This window comes from Rhinopithecus bieti, unplaced genomic scaffold (genome assembly GCF_001698545.2).
Source record: "Rhinopithecus bieti isolate Rb0 unplaced genomic scaffold, ASM169854v2 scaffold_33652, whole genome shotgun sequence".
In the NCBI taxonomy this organism is placed as follows: Eukaryota; Metazoa; Chordata; class Mammalia; order Primates; family Cercopithecidae; genus Rhinopithecus; species Rhinopithecus bieti.
Genome location: NW_016814761.1, coordinates 4,151,780 through 4,173,246, shown reverse-complemented (window position 1 = coordinate 4,173,246; position 21,467 = coordinate 4,151,780). Strand labels below are relative to the sequence as shown.

Sequence of the window (21,467 nt, the reverse complement as noted above, 5' to 3'; positions counted from 1 at the left end):
TAGAGTGCAAGTGCGGTGGCACAATCTCTACTCACTGCAACCTTGGCCTCCTAAGTAGCTGGAATTACAGGCACGTGCCACCATGCTGGCTAATTTTTGTATTTTTAGTAGAGACAGGGTTTCATCATGTTGACCCAGACTGGTCTCGAATGCCTGATCTCAAGTGATCTGCTCGCCTCAGCCTCCCAAAGCTCTGAGATTACGGGCATGAGCCACCGTGCCCGGCCGAAGATCACTTAATTTTTAAAAATGAATTATGTACCTTTCTTCCTTGATATACTCTTTTCCCCCCCCGCTTCTAGAATTATTCTTGTAATGAAACACAGTTGTAACATGGGAGAGAGTCCTATGCTATGGGGCTTCGGGGTAGGAAATTATGGATTGATAGCATATCTTAGGCAAGATACGATTTCTCCTACCTTTTGGGAAAATTACTAAAGTCAGCAGGTTATTCAGTCTTTTGTTGAGCTGCTTATGAAGTTGATACCTGCAAACCTTAAATTCCATGACCATTTATTAATTACAGTTGACCCTTGAACAAAATGGGTTCATTCATATGATAATTTTTTTCAGTAAATATATTGGAAAATGTTTTGGACATTGTGGTAACTTGAAAACTCCCAGATGACATACTGCCTAAAATTATCAAAAAAAGAAAAATTTAGGTATGTCATGGATGCATAAAATATATGTAGTCTATGTTTTCATTTAGTGCCATAAAATATATGCAAATCTATTATAAAAGTTAAAGTTTATCAAAACTTAGGTACACAAATACAGATAATATATGATGCCATTCGCAATTGAGAGAAGTGTCAACAGACATAAATACACAATCTGGACATGGTGGTGCACGCCTGTAATACCAGCACTTTGGGAAGTCGAGGTGGGAGGGTTGTTTCAGCCCAGGAGTATGAGACCAGCCTGGGCAACATAGCAAGACTTTGTCTCTCAAAAAATAAATTAATAAATAAAAGAGGCAATATTACATCCTAACTTCATAAAATTAACCGTAGTACATACTGTACTAATGTAATTTTATAGCCACCTCCTGTTGCTATTTTAGTGAGCTTAAGTGTTGAGAATATCTGCTTAAAATACCCTGTGACACTAATCATCTCCAGATGAGCAGTTCATATCTCTTATAAATTGTGCCTCATAGTAAAAAGTCATCTCTCTTTGTTCTTGCATATTTTTTCATCGTGTTTAGTGCATTGCCATAAACCTTGAATAACACCATGGGACCCATACAGAGTGCCACCAGTGATGCTGGCAATACTTCCAAGAAGCAGAGAAAAGTGCTAACTTTACAAGAAAAAGTTGAATTGCTTGGTATCTACCATAGATCGAGGTCTGCTGCTGTGGTTGACCACCATTTTAGACAGATGATTTATTTTATAAACAGATGATGTAAACTTATGGTATTGATTAATACAGTATAGTATTGTAAATGTATTTTATCTTCCTAATGGTTTTCTTAAACACATTTTCTTCTAGCTTACATTATTGTAAGAATATAGTATATAATAAAACATACATACATACTGAGAAAAAATATGTTTTATCGGTAAGGCTTTCAGTCAACAGTAGGCTGTTACTAGTTAAGTTTTTGGGGAGTCAAAAGTTATACACAGATTTTTAACTGTGTGGGGTCAGTTCTTCTAGCTCCTGAATTGTTCAAGGGCCAACTGTAGTTCTTTCCATGGTTTAGCAGTAATAGTTTCCTAGAATTGGGTCTATAGCTTTGGTTATGATATTCATGTTATAAGTTGATATGTGCAGTAAGTAGTTACATTCCTGCATGAAGAATTTGAAGGTGATACCTAGTATATTGTAAACAAACCCAATCTTTCAAAATTTCATTTTGTCATCTCAGTCATAGGCACTGATAAATTAATGGCATTCTGTACCTTAAAGCATACGGGTGTGGTTTTGTTTTAGTGGTGACTACAATAAAAATGGTGGTTACTAAATTAAATTATGTTGTTCTTTATCTTTAATGAAATAACTTATCATTAGTAACCTCCCTTGACTTAAAAATAGTGCTTTTCAATAATATGTAAAGCCTTGTAGACTTTAAATAGGTATCTAAACTGGGGTGGGTTCTCTCAAAAGTTTTTAAATGGAACATTTGAAAAGTGTCCTATTCTGTTCATCATGATGAACAGAGATCCTTGCTTTGTTATGATGTTTCATAGTTTAAAATGAATTTGTATACACTATATGGTTTGATAGAGGAAATAAGACCTAATGTTTGGTAGATCAGTAGGGTGACTATAGTTTATAATAATCCATTGTACATTTTGAAATAGCTAGAAGAATTCAAATGCTCCTAGCGTAAAGAAAAGACAAATATTTATCTTCGAATTATATAAGTACGTTAAATTTTTATGTGTACACTAAAGCTGTGTACATCTGTTATGCAGTAATAAAAATTATTATTTTTATGAGATGGAGTACTTGCCCTGTCACCAGGCTGGAGTGCAGTTGTGCGATCTTGGCTCACTACAACCTCTGTCTCCCTGGTTCAAGTGTTTCTCCTGCCTCAGCCTCCTGAGTAGGGGGGATACAGGCATGCGCCACCACGCCCAGCTAATTTTTATATTTTTAGTAGAGAAGGGATTTCACCATGTTGGCCAGGATGGTCTCGATCTCCTGACCTCATGATCCACCCACCTCGGCCTCCCAAAGTGCTGAGATTACAGGCGTGAGCCACTGCACCCGGCCAATAAAAACTCTTTTGAAAGAATTTGCGCACAGACCGTCAAAGGTTCCTACTTAGATTTGTAGAGCAAGGTTGTTTATTTCATCAGATCTGTCTCCAACATGGTTTTTAAAAAATGTGTCATTTTTAAATACATCTGAGATTCTCCAGCTTCAGTGCCTATAGGAATTTCCTAAAACAAGCAAGAAAAGAATATTTGATTTACAGCTACTTTTGAAATACTTAACCTTCTTTGAGAAGCCAGTGGAGCAAGTATGTTTTAAGTTGCTTGGGTATCCCAATAAAAATAAGCCTATGGGACACATTAGTAAAATTAAATTTTGTGTTTTTCTTTTGACCTGTTTTCTCATAATTCTTCATCAATTTATGTGAATGCCTTTGCTTTTATAGTGATTTAATTTTACCTTGAATGCTCTAAACCAGAATCCTAATTATAAAGAAAATGTGACTTAGATTTTTGTGTGTATAACAATTCCTGTTCCTACTGCCTACATTGGACATCGAGCAACAGTATTAGAATTTGTAGTCATCCGACAACTGTGATAGTTGTAAGTGATCACAAAAAGTTTTTGCAAAAGATCACAAAGAAACTATCAGGCTTAGTCTTTTATTTAAAATATATTTTCAAAATTAAAATAACTTTATACAAATGATAGGTCTTCATTGGAAAAGAGTAGTAAAGAAGGAAATCTTAATCCTAACTTGTTAGCGAGAATTAATCATTGTTAACTTCCGTTAGAATATCTTTTCAGGTATCTTTTTGTGCATGTGCATATATACGTGTACATCTGTGTGTGTGTGTGTGTGTGTGTGTGTGTTTGTTTTTATAATTAGAGACAGAGTCTCACTCTGTTGCCCAGGCTGGAGTGCAGTGGCATGATCATAGCTCAAACATATAATTTAATACTTATGGAAGCCATTTTATAAACTAGCATTTTTTTCAGTGATCACATAGAAATGTTTATGTTTGATTATATTAAAATGTCTATATGACATGCCTTTGTTTTAATGTACCATAGTTTATTTACATGACAGGTATTCATATTGTTTCTTGTTTGTCACTATATTAACAATGCTATGATGAACAACTTTGTTTGCTTATTTTTGGGTTACTGTGTTGTCATTTTCTACCTTCCAGAAATCTACTAGTTAATCTCTTACCCAGCAGTATAAGAGAATACTCTTTTCCCTATATAATTGCTTATCTGACAGAATAAAAAACAAGATCTTGTTTAATTTTTGTGTATTCTATGAAGTTAAGAAGTTTTTGATGTTCACCAGTTATTTGTGGGTGTATGAATTATCTGTTGTACACGTGTCTTTTGAGTGATGATTTTTGTCTGACAGATTTATAAGAGTGCTTTACATGTTAAATAAATCCTTTGACATATGTTGAAATGTTTTTCTTGTTTGATGATTGTGTTTTAGCTTTGTTAATCATGCCTTCTGTTATATGGAATTGTTAAATTTTCTGTTTTATTTATTGTTTTCGAGACAGGGTCTTACCTGTTGCCCTGGCTGGAGTGCTGTGACACAATCACAGCTCACTGCAACCTTGACATCCTGGGCTCAATCCTTCCACCTCCTGCCTCAGCCTTCTGAGTAACTGGGACTACATGCACATGCCACCATGCCTAGCTAGTGTTTTTTATTTTCAGTAAAGATGAGGTCTCGCTGTGTTGCCCAGGCTGGTCTCAAACTCCTGAATTCAAGCGATAATCCTGCCTCAGCCTCCCATATTTCTGCTACGAGCCACTGCACCAGCTGAATTTTTTTTTCTTTTTTTTCTTTTTTTTCTTTTTTTTTTTTTTTTTGAGACAGAGTCTCTGTCGCCCAGGCTGGAGTTCAGTGGCGTGATCTTGGCTCACTGCAACCTCCACCTCCTGGGTTCAAGCAGTTCGCCTGTCTCAGTCTCCTGAGTAGCTGGGATTACAGGTGCCTGCAACCATGCCCGGCTAATTTTTGTATTTTTAGTAGAGACAGGGTTTTGGCATGTTGGCCAGGCTGGTCTTGAACTCCTGACCTCAGTTGATCTGCCCACTTCAGCCTCACAAAGTGCTGGGATTACAGGCATGAGCCACCGTGCCCAGCCAGAATTTATTTTTGATATATACACTTATATATCAAAATGCACTTAGGTTAGTTCCACATCTTTGCAATTGTGAATTGAACTGCTGTAAACATATGTGTGCAAATCTCTTTTTCATGTAATGACTTCGTTTCTTTTGTGTAGATACCCAGTAGTGGGGTTGCTGGATCAAATGGTAGATCTACTTTTAGCTCTTTAAGGAATCTTTGTACTGTTTTCCATCGAGGTTATGCATTCCCACCAGTTTTACATTCCCACCAGCAGTGTATGAGCATTCTCTTTTCCCCACATCCACACCAGCATCTGTTGTTTTTTGACTTTTTAATAATGGCCATTCTTGCAGCAGTAAGATGGTATCGCTTTGTGGTTTTAATTTGCATTTCCATGATCATTAGTGATGTTAAGCATTCTTTCATATTGTTTGTAGGCCAATTTATGTATCTTCTTTTGAGAAATGTCTATTCGTGTCCTTTGCCCACTTTGTGATGGGATTATTATTATTATTATTGTTGATTTGTTTGAGTTCCTTGTAGATTTCTGGATGCCAGTCCTTCATCAGATGTGTAGTTTGCATCTCTATGGGTTGACTTTTTACTCTATTGTTTCTTTAGCTGTGCAGAAGGTTTTTAGTTCAATTAGGTTCCATTTATTTATTTGTGTTTTATTGCATTTGCTTTGGGGTCTTAGTCATGAATAATTTGCCTGGGCTGATGTCTAGAAGAGTTTTGCAATGTTATCTTCTAGAATTTTTCCGGTTTCAGGTCTTATATTTAAGTCTTTGATCTATCTTCAGTTGATTTTTGTATAAGGTGAGAAATAGGGATCCAGTTTCAGTCTTCTGCATGAGGTTTGCCAGTTTTTCCAGCACTATTTATTAAATAGGGTGTCTATTCCCCAATTTGTTTTTGTATGCTTTGTTGAAGATCAGTTGGCTGTACTTTCTTGGCTTTATTTCTGGGTTCTTTATCCTGTTCCATTAGTTTATGTGCCTACTTTTATACCAGTACCATGCTGTTTTGTTTACTGTAACCTTGTATAATTTGAAGTAATGTGATGCTTGCAGATTTCTCCTTTTTGCCTAGGATTGCTTTGGCTACTTGGGCCCTTTTTTGGTTCCTTATGAATTTTAGGATTGTTTTTTCTGATTCTGTGAAACATGTTGGTATTTTGATGAGAATTACATTGAATCTGTAGATTGCTTTTCGTATAGTATGGCCATTTTCACAACATTGATTCTTCCAGTCTATGATTATGGGATGCATTTCCATTTGTTTATGTCATCTGTGATTTCTTTCAGTAGTGTTTTGTATTTCTCCTTGTAGAGATCTTTCACCTCCTTGGTTAAGTGTATTCCTAGGCATTTCATTTTATTTGTGCAGCTGTCGTGAAAGGTATTGAATTCTTGATTTAATTCTCAGCTTGGTCGTTGTTGGTGTATAGCAGTGCTGCTGATTTGTGTCCATTGATTTTGTAACCTGAGACTTTACTGAACTCCTTTATCAAATTTAGGAGTCTTTTGAAGGAGTCTCTAGGGTTTTCTTTTCTTTTTTTTTTTTTTTTTTTTGAGGCGGAGTCTCGCTTTGTCGCCCAGGCTGGATCTTGGCTCACTGCAAGCTCCGCCTCCCGGGTTCACACCATTCTCCTGCCTCAGCCTCCGAGTAGCTGGGACTACAGGCGCACACCACCACGCCCGATTAATTTTTTGTATTTTTAGTAGAGACGGGATTTCACCGTGTTAGCCGGGATGGTCTCGATCTCCTGACCTCGTGATCCACCCGCCTCGGCCTCCCAAAGTGCTGGGATTACAGGCGTGAGCCACCGCGCCCGGCAGGGTTTTCTAGGTATACAATTATATCATCTGCCAACAGCGATAGTTTGACTTCCTCTTTTCCAATTTGGGTGCCCTTTATTTCTTTCTCTTACTTAATTGCTCTAGCTGGGACATACAAAACTATGTTGAATAGAGGTGGTGAAAGTAGGCATCCCTGTCTTGTTCCTGTTGTCAGGGAGAATGCTTTCAACTTTTTCTCATTCAGTATGATATTGGCTGTGGGTCTATCATATATGGATTTTACTATTTTGAGGTAAGTCCCTTTTATACCCACTTAGTTGAGGATTTTATCATAAAGGGATGCTGGATTTTGTTGAATGCTTTTCAGCATCTATTGAGATGGTCATATGGTTTTTGTTTATAATTCTTTTTATGTGATGTATCACATTTATTGACTTACATATGTTAAACCATCCCTGCATCCTTGAAATAAAACCCACTTGATCATGATAAATTATCTTTTTGATGTGTTGTTTCATTTGGTTAGCTAGTATTTTGTTGACAATTTTTACATCTGTGTTCATCATGGAAATTGGTCTGTAGTTTTTGTTTTTTTATGTGTTCTTTCCTGGCTTAGGTATCAGGGTGACACTGGCTTCATAGAGTGATTTAGGGAGGATTCTCTCTTTCCCAATCACTTGGAATAGTTTCAGTAGGATTGGTATCAATTCTTCTTTGAATGTCTGGTAGAATTTAGCTATGAATTCATCTGGTCCCAGGCTTTTTTTGTGTGTTGCAAATTTTAAAATTACTGATTCAATCTTGCTGCTTGTCGTTGGTCTGTTCAGGGTTTCTCTTTCCTCCTGATTTAATGTAGGAGGGTGGTATGTTTCCAGGAATTTATCCATTTCCTTTAGATTTTATAGTTTGTATGCATAAAGTTGTTCATAGTAGTCTCAAGTGATCTTTTTTATTTCTCTGGTGTCTGTTGTAGTGTCTCCAGTTTCACTTCTAATTGAGCTTATTGGGATCTTCTCTCTTTTCTTCGTTAATCTAGTGAATGGGCTATTTTTTCAAAGAACCAATGTTTTATTTCATTGATCTTTTGAAATGCTTTTTCTGGTTTGAATTTCATTTAGTTTTGCTGCAATTTTGTTTTCTTTTTTTTTTTTTGAGACAGTCTTGTTTAGTTTGTGCTTGTGCTTGTTTTTCTAATTCCTTGAGGTACACACACATTAGGTTGTCAGTTTGTGCTCTTTCAGACTTTTTGATGTAGGCATTTAGTGCTGCAAACTTTGCTCTTGGCACTTCTTTTGCTGTACTCCAGAGGTTTTGATAACTTGTGTCATTATTATCATTTGATTCAGATAATTTTTCTGTCTTGATTTCATTATTAACCCAGATATCATTTAGAAACAGATTATTTAATTTCCATATATTTGTGTAGTTTTGAGGGTTCCTTTTGCCCCCAAGAACTTTAAAAATCATTTTCTTAAGCCCTCTTAAGTCTGCCATCAAGCTTTTATTTTGAGTGTCCGGGTTTCTTCTCATCATTTCTGACCTTGGCAACCTTTCATTGCTTTCAAGGAGCCCATATTCATAGAATTTTTGAAGTGTATATGGGGATTATGGGAACTACAAGATGAGATTTGAGTGGGGACACAGTCAAACCATGTTAGTATAGGAATAATTAGTATAGAAAGAACTGATCTATGTGGCTGATGACTGTTGTAGTCCTTATATCCTGTAATTCCTGCCTTAGAGTTCAGTGGAATTATTGTTACCATTATATTATTACTATGGTCATTATTTATTTTTTTATTGCCTTTGTATTAAAAGAGGTGCCTGTTATATCATGCCATATATTATTATGAGAACACTTCAGAACTTCAGGTTAGATACCCAATTTTTGACTTGATCTCTGTACTCAGGTATTTCACAAGCACTTCAACCTCAAAACTGGAGTTCATGGTTTTCCTCTAACCAAACCCATGACTTCCAAAACCTTATGTCTTCTCCAGTGTTCCCTTTCTCAGACTGGCCCCTATCTCAGAAACCAGAAACCTAATGTTTTTCTTTTTACCCCTCTCTCCTCATAGATCCCCTCTCTACTATGTCTCATCAGTTACCTAATCAAGCCCAGTCAGTTTAAGTAAAATTCAGTCACTGACCCCCATTATTACCACCAAAATTATTGCCCTTGGACTACTGAAGTAACTTTGAAAACTGTTTTCTTGTGACTGCTGTTTCCTTGCTCTAGTTCATTCTCCATGCGGTGGTCAGAATTATCTTTATAAAATATCAGCCAGGTGTGATGGCTCATGCCTGTAATCTCCACATTTTAGGAGGCTGAGGCAGGAGGATTACTTGAGCCCAGGAGTTCAAGACCAGCCCAGGCAAAATACTGGGACCCCAACTCTACAAAAAAATAGAAAAAAAATCGCTGGCCATGTTGGTACACACCTGTGGTCCTAGCTGCTTCGGAGGCTGAGGTGGGAGGAACACTTGAACTCAAGAGGTCGAGGCTGTAGTGAGCTGTGATTGCGCCACTGCACTCCAGCCAGGGTGACAGAGTGAGATCCTGTCTCAAAAAAAAAAAAAAGAAAAGAAAAAATACCTACAAAATAAAACACAAATCTGATTATATCACATTGCTGCTTAAAACCTGGCCCTGGCTTCCTATTGCTATGGGGATAAAGACCAAAACCCTTGGTCTGGCCTGTAAGGCCCATCTGCCTGACTCCTGCCTGCCTCATTTCACACCAGATTCCCCTGTTTTTTCTGCATCCCTCTTACCTTTTACATAAGGTAGGTGATCACGGAATACTTTTCCTTTTAGAGCCTTCATACATGTGTTCTCTCTGCATGAGATGCATCTACCTGCCCTTCTTCCTACATGCCAACATTCACATTGATTTTTTGAAACTCAGCCTGAATGTTACTTACTCAGAATATCTTCCTCATACACATCACAAAGTCAGAACCCCAGATTATGGGTCATCTTTGTACTCTTACTTCCCCAGTAGAGCATTTGTACCTATGGTAATTAAATGATTCATTTTGTGGTTTATGCCATATGTTTCCTTTGATAGAATGTAAGCTCCGTGAAGCCAGGAATTTTCTCTTAGCCATGAGTAGGTTCATAGTGTTGTGTGCAAGTTAAACATCAGGAGGAAATACGCACATATTGACACACACATTTCTAATGAGAGAATGGGAGAAATTCCTCCTTAAGAAAGAAGCATGTTTTGGTACTTTTTCCTGGCATTGTTAAATATACTATTGTTTTGCTGCTGCTTTTTTTTTTTTTTTTTTTTGAGGCAGAGTCTCACTCTGTTGCCCAGGCTGGAGTACAGTGGTGCGATCTCGGCTCACTGCATCCTCCATCCCCTGAGTTCAAACAATTCTTCTGCCTCAGCCTCCCAAGTAGCTGGGATTTTAAGTGCCTGCCACCGCGTCCAGCTAATTTTTGGGTTTTTAGTAGAGACAGGGTTTCACCATCTTGGCCAGACTGGTCTTGAAATCTTAACCTCATGATCTACCCGCCTCAGCCTCCCAAAGTGCTGGGATTACAGGCATGAGCCACCGTGCCCGGTCTTTGTTTTGCTTCTTAACCTTCATAGTGTTTCTCAGTGAAGGCTATACTTGTTTATCCACATATTTTATATATGTTAAATACATGAGGTATTTATACAGGATTATTACTTTTTTTTTTTTTTGAGACGGAGTCTCGCTCTGTCGCCCAGGCTGGAGTGCAGTGGCCGGATCTCAGCTCACTGCAAGCTCCGCCTCCTGGGTTTACGCCATTCTCCTGCCTCAGCCTCCCCGGTAGCTGGGACTACAGGCACCTGCCACCTCGCCCTGCTAGTTTTTTTGTATTTTTTAGTAGAGACGGGGTTTCACCGTGTTAGCCAGGATGGTCTCGATCTCCTGACCTCGTGATCCGCCCGTCTCGGCCTCCCAAAGTGCTGGGATTACAGGCTTGAGCCACCGCGCCCGACCTATACAGGATTATTTTAAAGTCATTGAATGGGATTCTTATGATAACAGTAAATCAACTTTTTGCTTATATTTATGTAACTGTTTGAAGTCTCTGGCTTTCTCTAAATGAATTATAATAGAGCTCAGCGAATATTTTCTGTAGTGGGCCAGATAGTAAATATTTTAGACTTTGCAACCATATTGTCTCTTTTAGCACTCTTCAATTCTGCCATTGTGGCACAAAAGCAGTTATAGATAATATATAAATGGATGGGTGTGTCTCTTCCAATAACATGTTATTTATGGGCACTAAAATTTGAATTTTGTATAATTTTCATGTGTCAAGAAATATTGTTTGTCTCTTGCTTCCCCCGCCAACATTTGAAATTGTAGAAACTTACCTTGTGGGCAGTATAAAATCAGGTATATGGCCCCAGGGGCATAGTTGTTGACCCTTGTCTATAACCACCTCTGTAAGTATTCTGTCATTTATGTGATTAAAATAGAAGACAAAATAAGGTGACCCCCTTTCTGGGCAAAACAATGTTCCTGTGTAAAGAAAAATGAATTTTAAATTGTGCAAAGAAATATTTAAGAACAATTTTAGATTCCGTTGCCCGTTTACTTACTAGGTAAACATTACGTTTTTAAAAAACGAATTCCTCCAGTATGTGGGCCTAAGCTTACCATGATCTCTTGAGGTCAGGACTTTAAATTTAGTATATAAATCTTTGAGTAGATTCTAAAGGAGAATTTATAAAGAATTTTTCTCAAACACTATCAGGAATCGAATATCTTACCCTCCCTTTAAACTCTTTTCATTCCAGTTTATAAGAGAAACATTTTATTTTTTTCCTTGTACCAATCAGAACCTTGATTTTGAAAAATTTGATGGGGAATTTTACCATTTACATTAATTATAAGCTGTTGCAAAGAGTTGCTAAATGACCCTGACCTTTTAACTCTGACTTCCTTAGCATCTTTATTGAGTTATTTTATATTTTGATAGCAATTGTCTTTCCAGAATGATTTTATAAGTTTTCATTCCCACCAATAGTGAATGTGACTAAAATGCAGTGGCTTTGAAATTCCTTAAATATGTTCTTAATAATCTAGCTTAGTTTCTTTATATGTATCAAAATGCATACAGCATTGGATGTGATGTTTTATGTTCTGACTTACTGATTAGTAAAATAGTTCATGATTATTTGAGCTTTGGGAAGATAAGAAACTCCTTTGTAACAGACGGTTTTTTTTTTGGAGACGGAGCCTTGCTCTTGTCACCCAGGCTGGAGTGCAGTGACGCAATCTTGGCTCACTGCAACCTCCACCTCCCGAGTTCAAGCAATTCTCCTGCCTCAGCTTCCCGAGTAGCTGGAATTACAGGCACCTGCTACCACTCCCGGCTAATTTTTGTATTTTTCGTAGAGACGGGATTTCATCATGTTGGCCAGGCTGGTCTCGAACTCCTGACCTCAGGTGATCTGCCTGCCTTGGCCTCCCAGAGTGCTGGGATTACAGGCATGAGCCACAGTGCCTGCCCTGGTTGAGTTACTTCTTTAGAAGAGAAGAGATGAAATTAGTGGTTAAAATACAATTTGAGAAGATTATCCTAAATTAAAACTAATTCTGAACAAGATTAAAGTATTGAATTCTGGCCGGGCGCGGTGGCTTACGCCTGTATTCCCAGCACTTTGGGATGCCAAGGCAGGCGGATCACGTGGTCAGGAGATAAAGACCACCCTGGCCAACATAGTGAAGTCCTGTCTCTACTAAAATACAAAAAACTAGTTGGGTGTGGTGGCACACACCTGTAACCCCAGCTACTCAGGAGGCTGAGGCAAGGAAATCACTTGAACCTGGGAGGCGGAGGTTTCAGTGAGCCGAGGTTGTGCCACTGCTCTCCTGCCTGGTGACAGAGCAAGACTCCGTCTCAAAAAAAAAAAAAAGTATTGAATTACATATTAATATGTTATGATTTTATTAGTACTGCTGGAGGCTTATAAAATGATAAAGTTGAAGGAGACTGTAGGATCTTTAGTTCTACATTTCACAGCTGTGAAAACTGAGAAGTACTTTCCCAGCATTTTATGGATATATACTTATGTACTGGATACTTGGATTTCGAATTGTAACTTAAACATATTATCTCATTCCTTTCTTACGACTCTTTATACATAGATTCTTTTTAGGACTTTGTTAATTTTAAAATGTCCATCTTTTATATGATTAAATGTATTTTAGATGGAAAAATCATTGACTAGTAGCCTTTTACTGTCTTAAACATCTTACTTTTTCTGTGAATGTCATTTTGTGACCTACTTTTAGCACTTACCTGCCCCCCCCCTTTTTATTTGGTTATTAATTTCCCAGGCAATTGGAGTAGTTAATATTTTTTTCCTTTCAGGTAAATGATACAATTTACAAATCTTTCTTTCCTGAGAAATGTGGATAGCTGCTTAATGAATGCTAAATAACATGGAGTGTTTCCTTTGTTCCAGATCTGTTTTCAACCTGTAGAACTGAAAAATCGGTATTTTTATTTTTAGCTATGAACCTTTCTATTGAATTTCAGTAGTGAATTTTTTTTTCCCGCTGAAACTACGGATCCAGAGTAATTACGGCAGTGCTATTTTATTTGTCCCTGTGAAAACAGTAACTTTCCATTTTTTTATATAGAAATATAATTTTAGTAGTCTTCATTTAGAAGTAATTGTGGAATATGAACATTTTCACGGTCTAATGAATAGGTGAAAGGATAGTATTTTCCCTATTTCTATCTATTATTCTATACAATCCTTATATACGCAAATATAAATTTCATGTTGTACATTCTGAAAAGCATTGTTACTTAAATGATATCTATCATCCTAAATTGTATGTGTCCATTTCATTTTATATTCCCATTTTAAGTGACACTGAGTTGAAAATATTTTTTATCAACTCTCACTTTTTAAGTGTCTCTATTTGACCACACTTACCTACATCTTAATCTCCCCATCCCTACTCTCAGAAGAAAAAGAAAAATAGAATTGTACAGGGAGCTCTACTTTGATAGCACTGATATAATTCGTTGTAGGATATTATAGATACCAAAAATACTGACCTTAGATCTCCGAGGAGAGACACTGCTTTGTTTTGTTGCTTGTGTAACCCTCAAATCCTGAATGAATACCTGCCTGGAATGTGATTAGAATGAGTGTTCATGTCCTCTCTTGTGTAATTCTGTTCCTTCTAAGTTGAGCAATAGCTGTGATTTTTCTCAGCCTACCCTGCTTGGATTTTGATGGGCATTTTTCATTCTAATACAGTGCCTGAGTGAAAATGAGAGTTTCCTCATGTCTCTGAAAAACCCGGTATTTTACTCAAGATTTCTGATTCTGAAAATACCATACTTGACCCAAAACCTATAGACATTTTATGGTGAAATTGCTTTATTATATACTTTCAAAGTATTTCACCTGTATGATTACATGGATGAGTAGCAGGAATCATTTTTCAGTATTGTTTTCTTGAATCTGTAACTGGTTTTCAGTCTCATTACATTTTCTGTTTGTACTGGTTAGCTAGGTAATTTATACATGAAGTTGACCAAATCAGTTTTGGTCTTTGGGAGAATGTTAAATTCCCTTTCAGATGTGACATCTGTTGTTAGGTTGACAAGTCGGCTTGTCCTTAGAAAGAATACTGGGGAATAAATTGTACTAATGATTGCTGTGCTGTCTTCTCTTGCTGTGGTTAATAGTAATCATTTCTTTTCCTTCCCCTTTTTCTGCTGCCTCTTTCTTTATCTTCCCTGTCTTCCCATGTACTTTTGAATTTATTAAATTGAACTATGTATTTTTTCCTTGCTTTCCTTTTTTAATTTTGTGATCTCCCGTGCTCTACTGTCTTCCCTACTTGCTTGGGTTCCATGTTGCTAGTTTTTATGTTCGCACGCTCATTATCACCCTTTTTTGTACTTCAAATCCCAGCAGCTGCCCAGCCAGGTCCCTGAGCACAGCCCTGTGGTTTATGGGACTGTGGAGAGCGCTCATCTTGCTGCCAGCACCCCTGTCACTGCAGCTAGCGACCAGAAGCAAGGTTTGTGTATGACTGTTTTCCTCCCTCTTATCTTCAGTCTCTTTTTTATTAATTTCATTGCCCTCAGCATTCAGGAGTAAGAGTACAGCATCCAAGGATTATTTAGACACCCACCTTTAAACAAAGCTTTGAGGCAGAAAATTAAAGTATTCTGCCTCTAGGAAACTAAAGTAGGGATGATTAGTAAAATTTTTTCATACATTTGTTTAATCTCTCACTGTTAGTATCTGTATATAGGTAAAAGGTTAGCTGCCTTAAACCACCCTTTAAAACAAGGTGGGAGGTGGAGGGAGAAATCATAGCATATATTACTTTACAAGAACAGTACAGTTTAGCTTATATATTCAGCATGTCCCTAAGTATCTTGCTATTTTAAAAAAGAAAAAAGATAAAGCGTTTCTTCTTACAAGACTGGGCTTCTATAGCCACAGTTGGAGATGGATCCAAGTTCAAATCCCGGCTCTATCATGCACTAGTTATTTGGTCTATTGAGCCACTGACCTTGTGTGTCTCAGTTTCTTCACTTGTAGAATGGAATAAAGACCTACGTGCTTGACAGGATTACTGTGGGAACATGCCTATCACATGAAAAGTGCTTAGTAAAGTATAGCCATTAATGCTATATTAAGGAATAGTACACTAAGGTCTCTGCTCCTATTGAACTTGAACATGAAGGTGCCAAATGTTTGTTGAAATAAATACTGTGCCTTTGGGAGTATAATAGAAAATGTAAGGGAAATCTCGTACCAGAAAGTGGGATATCATAGTCTTTCTTCCCTGCCTAGTTGGATTTTAACTTGACCTTTGCTAAAATTGAGAGATAATTCTAAACACAGTTCGGGGAAGCAAGTAACTTTGACCCTGCTTTATGTTTCAGGTTTCTAAAAATGATTGGATATCATATATGGAAGCCATTTACCTTGTAACTTTCTTGAATTATTCATTCCTCCAAACCATTGGATTATTCTATAGCTCTGTGGTTAGTATATAGATTTTCTAAAAAATATTGTCTTTTTTTTTTTTTTGAGACAGAGTCTTGCTCTGTTGCCCAGGCTGGAGTGCAGTGGTGCAGTCTTAACTCACTGCAACCTCCTCCTCCTGGGCTCAAGCTATTCTCCTGCCTCAGCTTCCCGAGTAGCTGGGATTACAGGCATGCCACCACCATGCGCAGCTAATTTTTGTATTTTTAGTAGAGGCGGGGTTTCACCATGTTGGCCAGGCTGGTCTTGAATTCCTGACCTCAAGTGATCCGCCTGCCTCAGCCTCCCAAAGTGCTGGGATTACAGGCCTGAGACACCATGCCCATACTAAAAATTATCCTTCAAAAAATATTTAGGAGTGGCCCATAAAATCGACATATTTAATATTAAAGGTTTTTGGGTAGACTGCAGGTTAATCACATTTATAAACTTTCTGGAAGATGTACTTCTAATGTATGATTTCAATGATTTTACATCAAAGATTATGATAATGTGTTTTAATATAGAAATTTCATTTTCCCCCTGAGTATTGAGAAGCCTGATACTCTTGAACAGACAGGTCCTATATTGTATTTGTTATGTAAGATAGTTTTAAACCAAAAGATAGTCAGTGATCCCTAATCTGGCATGCTTCAAAAAATTACACTGCCAAGAACTTCTTTCAGCAACGTTTTGAGTTAAAGGAGAACTCCTGCATGCTTCAAGCAAATTTTTTAAATAGTAAAACCATTTACCTTGCAAAATTACAAGTTGTAGAGACCAAATGTGGAAGTCCACTCGCTGCCTTCAATGATAAAGTAGTTTTGAGTCAAAGTTCAGAATGTTCTTAATCTTAGTGGAGAATAATTCTCAGCGTATTTCCCTTCAAAACTTGATTACGCTTTTGCAAATATGTAATCCTTTTACTGGTTAGAATTACGCTAAGCATATTGAATACTTCCCATGCAGAGAGGCCTTAAAATTTATCCTCTGTGCAGACTGTCTCTGTAGCTGTGCCAGGATTTTTAAAAAGTTTATCACATACTTTGATGATGATAGTTCTGTCCTTCCTGAAGACAGTATTATTGCATCTGTCATTATTTTGTGAAAAATAATGTTAAAATTTTTAGATTATGAGATGTCTGCATTTTGTCATATTTAGGCCCAGATTTCCAGACAAGGAATGCAGACTTGATTTCCTCTCAGGTTTTGTTTTGTTTTGCTTAGTGGAAATTTGAATAACAACATCAACATATCAAACTAGTGTATAATATAGGCTTAATTGGAAAGTATTCAGGTTACCTTGATGAAAAGAAAAACTTGTAGTATTTTAAGTGCATTTCAGAGGTTATAAGTAACTCTCTGAGATTGCTATTATCTTCCTTTTAGTACCAACTATTCACCAGAAAACTAACTCTCTCTGTTTCTCTCTCTTTCCCTTTCTCTGTCCCTTTCACTCTTTCTTTCTCTCTTTTTCTTCCCTCCCTCCCTCCCTCCCTCCCTTCCTTTCTTGCCTTCACTTACTTACTTTCTTTCCTTCTTTCTTTCCTTCTTTCTTTCTTTCTTTCTTTCTCTCTCTCTCTCTTTCTTTCTTTCTTTCTCTTTCTCTTGCTCTCTCACTCTTGTTCTTTCATCTCTCTCTCTCTTTCTTTTTTCTTTCTTGACTGGTCAAACAGTAGCTTTTCTAATTTCATCTATTAGCCTGCCGATATCTAAAATATTACTGTTTTCATAGTTTTTTTTTTTAATTAAATTTATGTAACGTTGGAAAGGGCTTACTATTTTTTTTAGAGAAAATTTTTTTTTTTTTTTTTCTTTACACTGAGGATTTTTTTTTCTTTTTTCTTCTATTTTGAGACAGGGTTTCGTTCTGTCACCCAGGATGGAGTGCAGTGACATGATCATGGCTCACTGCAGCCTCCATCTCCCAGGCTCAAGCAGTCCTCTCACTTCAGCCTCCTGAGTAGCTGGAACTACAGGCATGAACCACCATGCCCAGCTAGTTTTTGTATTTGTAGAGGCGAGATTTTTCCATGTTGTGTAGGCTGGTCTCAAACTCCTGAGTTCAAGTGACCTGTCTGCTATGGCCTCCCAAGGTGCTAGGATTACAGATGGGAGCCACCTCGGCCAGCCAAAGAGTTTTTCAGAATTTCCTTCTTAAATATAGATTCCTTTTGAAATTATCATATAAAAGCTGACTTTTTTCAAAGATTGTTATGTTACTCCCAGAGTCTCTACATTTTGTAGTCAGATTATTTTTTTCTTTCTCAATAGAAATGTCATTATTGAGAGTTTGTACTCAGTTACAGAATCTCCTGTTAACTCTAAAGTCTCCCTCCTGCTTGATTGACTTAAGTACTTCTGTTTCCATAAGCCTCCCCTTTCCTCCACAATGTTGGAAGAATGTGGGCTTTGAAATCATTCTCAGGCTTGAGCACTTGCTACTTACATGACCTTGGGCCTATGACTGATCTCTAAAACCCTCAGTTTCCTTATCTGTAAAACAGGCAAATAATAATTTCTACCCCAATGGTGGCTGTGAGAGTTACAAGGGACAATGTATGTATGGTATTTGACCCAGTTCCTGGCACATAGTAAGTGCTTAACAGATGTTAGCTGCCATTATTAAGCTTCTGGTTTACAGAGTTTTTGACATGAAACAGCTAGAATATTTACACGAAGGCCAAGGTTCCAGACAAATCTACCATTTTACCTTTGTTTGACACCTTATGAAGACATAGAGAATACTTCACATTGGTTTGTAGAGAGAACAACTGTTGAATTAATTAAAATTTTTGCTTGGTATTGATAGTACACAGCTGAAATGATTGCTGTTTACTGAGTGAGAAAGAAAATTAAATCCATTGTATTGAGGACATGATATGGATAATTAAACGAGTTAGTTGGTGCCTTAGTCTTAATCTTAGTGCCTGTTGAAAGCACCTAGTGTGTTCAGTGAATGGTATTCTGTTTGTAATTCAACCATTCATAGCAGTGTTGTTCATTTGGGACTCTGCTGGCATTTAGACCTATTCTTTGTCAAGTGAGACTGTACCTCAAATTGCAGGATGCTCAGTATTCCTCTCTCTGCCTGTTAAATGACAATAGCATTTCAGTCATTGAGAGACTTGTGACAACCAAAAGATACCCTTGTCTTGGTCATTGATTCCACCACCATATGAGAATGAAAGGGAGCAATTTTATTCTTCTTATAAATTTGACACTCATTATGGAAACTACAGATAAGCAAAATGAGAAAGTATGTGTCTGATTACTCAGGGCCATTATTAATAAACTGATTTTCACCTATGCACATACGTTAGTACTAAGTATTTTTTTAAGTTACCAAATTGGGTTCTACATGCAGTTTTGTACCCTGCCTAAAAAAAATAAACATTCTTGCCAGATGCGGTGGTTCATGCCTGTAATCTAAGCACTTTGGGAGGACGAGGCAGGAGGATTGCTTGAGCTCAGGAGTTCAAGACCAGCTGAGTAATATAGCAAGACCCCGTCTTTACAAAAAATAAAAATATTAGCCAGGTATAGTGGCTTGTACGTGTGGTCTCAGATACTTGGGAGGCTGAGGTAGGAGGATTGCTTGAGCCTGGAGGTTGCAGTGAGCTGAGATCACACCACAGCACTCCAGCCTAGGCAGCAGAGCAAGACTGTCTCGAAACAGAACAAAACATATATTTTATTACAAACAACTTTCCATATCATTAAATACTCTTTTAAAAACCTATTTTAAATATTGCATAGTATGCCATTATATGCCCAGACCATCATTTCTTTAATAAAATCTCTATTGTTGAACATTTAATTGATTTCCTTTTTTCTCCTTTTTTCTTGTATTATAATATAAATAGTGTTTCCTTAAATATTCTCGATATCTATCTTTGCTACCCCTTTCATGATTATTAGAAAAATTCTTAAAGTTGGAATTCCTACAAATTCTGAAAGATGGCCAAACTCTTTTTTTTTTTTTTTTTTTTTTTTTTTGAGACAGAGTTCTCGGCTTCTGGCTCGGGGGCCCAGGCCGGGGAGTGCAGTTGGCGGGCCGCGATCTCAGCTCACTGCAAGCTTCCACCCTCCCCCCCGCGGTTCCTGCGTTATTCTCCTTGCCTCAGGCCTCCCGAGTAGCTGGCGACTACAGGCGCCCGATCACCGACGCCCGGCCTAGGTTTTTTTTTTTTTTTTTTTTTTTTTTAGGTAGAGACGGGGTTTTCAGTGTTAGCCAGGGATGCTCTCGATCTCCTGACCTCGTGATTCGGGCCCGGGTCTCGGCCCTCCCAAGCTGCTGGGATTTACAGGCTTGAGCCACCGCGCCCCGGGGCGGCCAAACTCTTTATAGTAGGAAGTCTTTTAGGGAGGATAAAATAATGTGTTTGTTTTGGCTTTTTTTTGTTAATTGTAGCTCTACTGTTTTTTCAGCTTTCTGGTATGAAAGCGTTTAATCTTTAGTGGGTTAAAAGGATTTTTATTTAGAATGGAAGAAACTCATAATTTTTTTGTTTTGGTTTGGTTTGAGATAGAGTCTCCCTCTACTGTATCACCCAGACTGAAGTTACAGTTGTGTGATGACAGCTCACTGCAGCCTCAACCTCACGGGCTCCAGGTGGTCTTCTTACCTTGCCTTGGCTCTCCTGAGTACCTGGGACCATGAATACATTACCACCATGCCCAGCTTGTAGAAATGAGTCTTACAGTTCGAGACCTCCTGGGGCTCAAGTGATCTCCCCCTTGGCCTCCCAAACGTGCTGGGATTTACAGGCATGGAGCTCACCGGTGCCTGGCCTAATTTTTTCAATACTAGATTTTTCTGAAGAGGTGTATTAGAAGTTTATCAGTTGTAAAGGTCTACTTTTGTTTGATTTTTTACTATTCAGAAATTGTTTCCCAACATTAATAATTGAATGACCATACTCTTATTAGATATTAATGTGAGAATCTCTCTCCCTCTCTCCCCCATCCCTCCCTCTCCCCTCCCTCCCCCTCCCGCTCCCTCTCTCCCACTCCCATTCTCCCCTTCCCCCCACTTTTCCTTTCCCTTTTTCATTTTGAGACACATCTTGCTCTATTGCCCAGGTTGGAGTGCAGTGGCATGATCACAGCTTACTGCAGCCTCATCCTCCTGGGCTCAAATGATCCTTCCATCTTGGCCTCCCGAGTAGCTGGGTCTACAGGTCTGCGCCACCTCACCTGGCTAATCTTTTTATTTTTTGTAGACGCAAGGTCTTGCTATGTTGCCGAGGCTTATCGCAAATTCCTAGGCTCAAGAGATCCTCCCGTCTCAGCCTCCTAAAGTGCTAAGATTACAGACATGAGCCATCACACCCTGCCCTATTTTGAAATTTACTGCATCTAGGTTTCAGTCAGTGGTCATAAAGGGTGTTATTCTGATAAGCTTTCACAGTGGCATTATGTAATCTGGGTGACTTATTTAGCAGTTACTCCAGTGAGCTGGAAATTATTTTCATCAAAGATATTTTGATAAATACATGTTTGTATTTATGTATTATGTATGGCGTGTTCCATCTAGAATGTACACACACATGCACACGTGCACACACACACACACGCACACACAAAATAAACACGTTTTCCTGAAATACTTTTGTCTGTTGCCCTGTCAACTTAGTCTGAGGGATTTGGCAATGAGAGCTTATTGATTCTATCTCATCACTACAGTAACTAAGAAAAGTCCAATTTTAGAAGCACTAGCTTCTGTGCCTATAAATAAAAGTATAGTTTAAGGCTAATAACTATCATTACAGTGAATGAATTAATAATATCTTAATGATAGTATTTACTACCTGTTTATCTGACAAACAGTCATAATTCACATAATTGCAATTTATT

The 21,467-nt window shown here is 37.8% G+C and overlaps 1 protein-coding gene across 22 annotated transcripts in view; it reads left to right on the top strand.

The window, feature by feature from the left end:
- The window catches only part of EIF4G3 (eukaryotic translation initiation factor 4 gamma 3), a 268,928-nt gene that overhangs the window by 109,183 nt on the left and 138,278 nt on the right, over positions 1-21,467 (top strand). For 16 of the 22 annotated variants that reach the window (XR_001881497.1, XM_017852121.1, XM_017852118.1 and 13 more), the window contains one exon: positions 14,541-14,649. Coding sequence is in view for 21 of the 22 variants with exons in the window: in XM_017852121.1 (XP_017707610.1) it covers positions 14,541-14,649 (109 nt within the window). In the remaining variant the exon portion in view is untranslated. The remainder of the gene's footprint in view (positions 1-14,540; positions 14,650-21,467) is intronic. The other 6 variants (XM_017852123.1, XM_017852119.1, XM_017852115.1 and 3 more) reach the window with 1 other exon arrangement.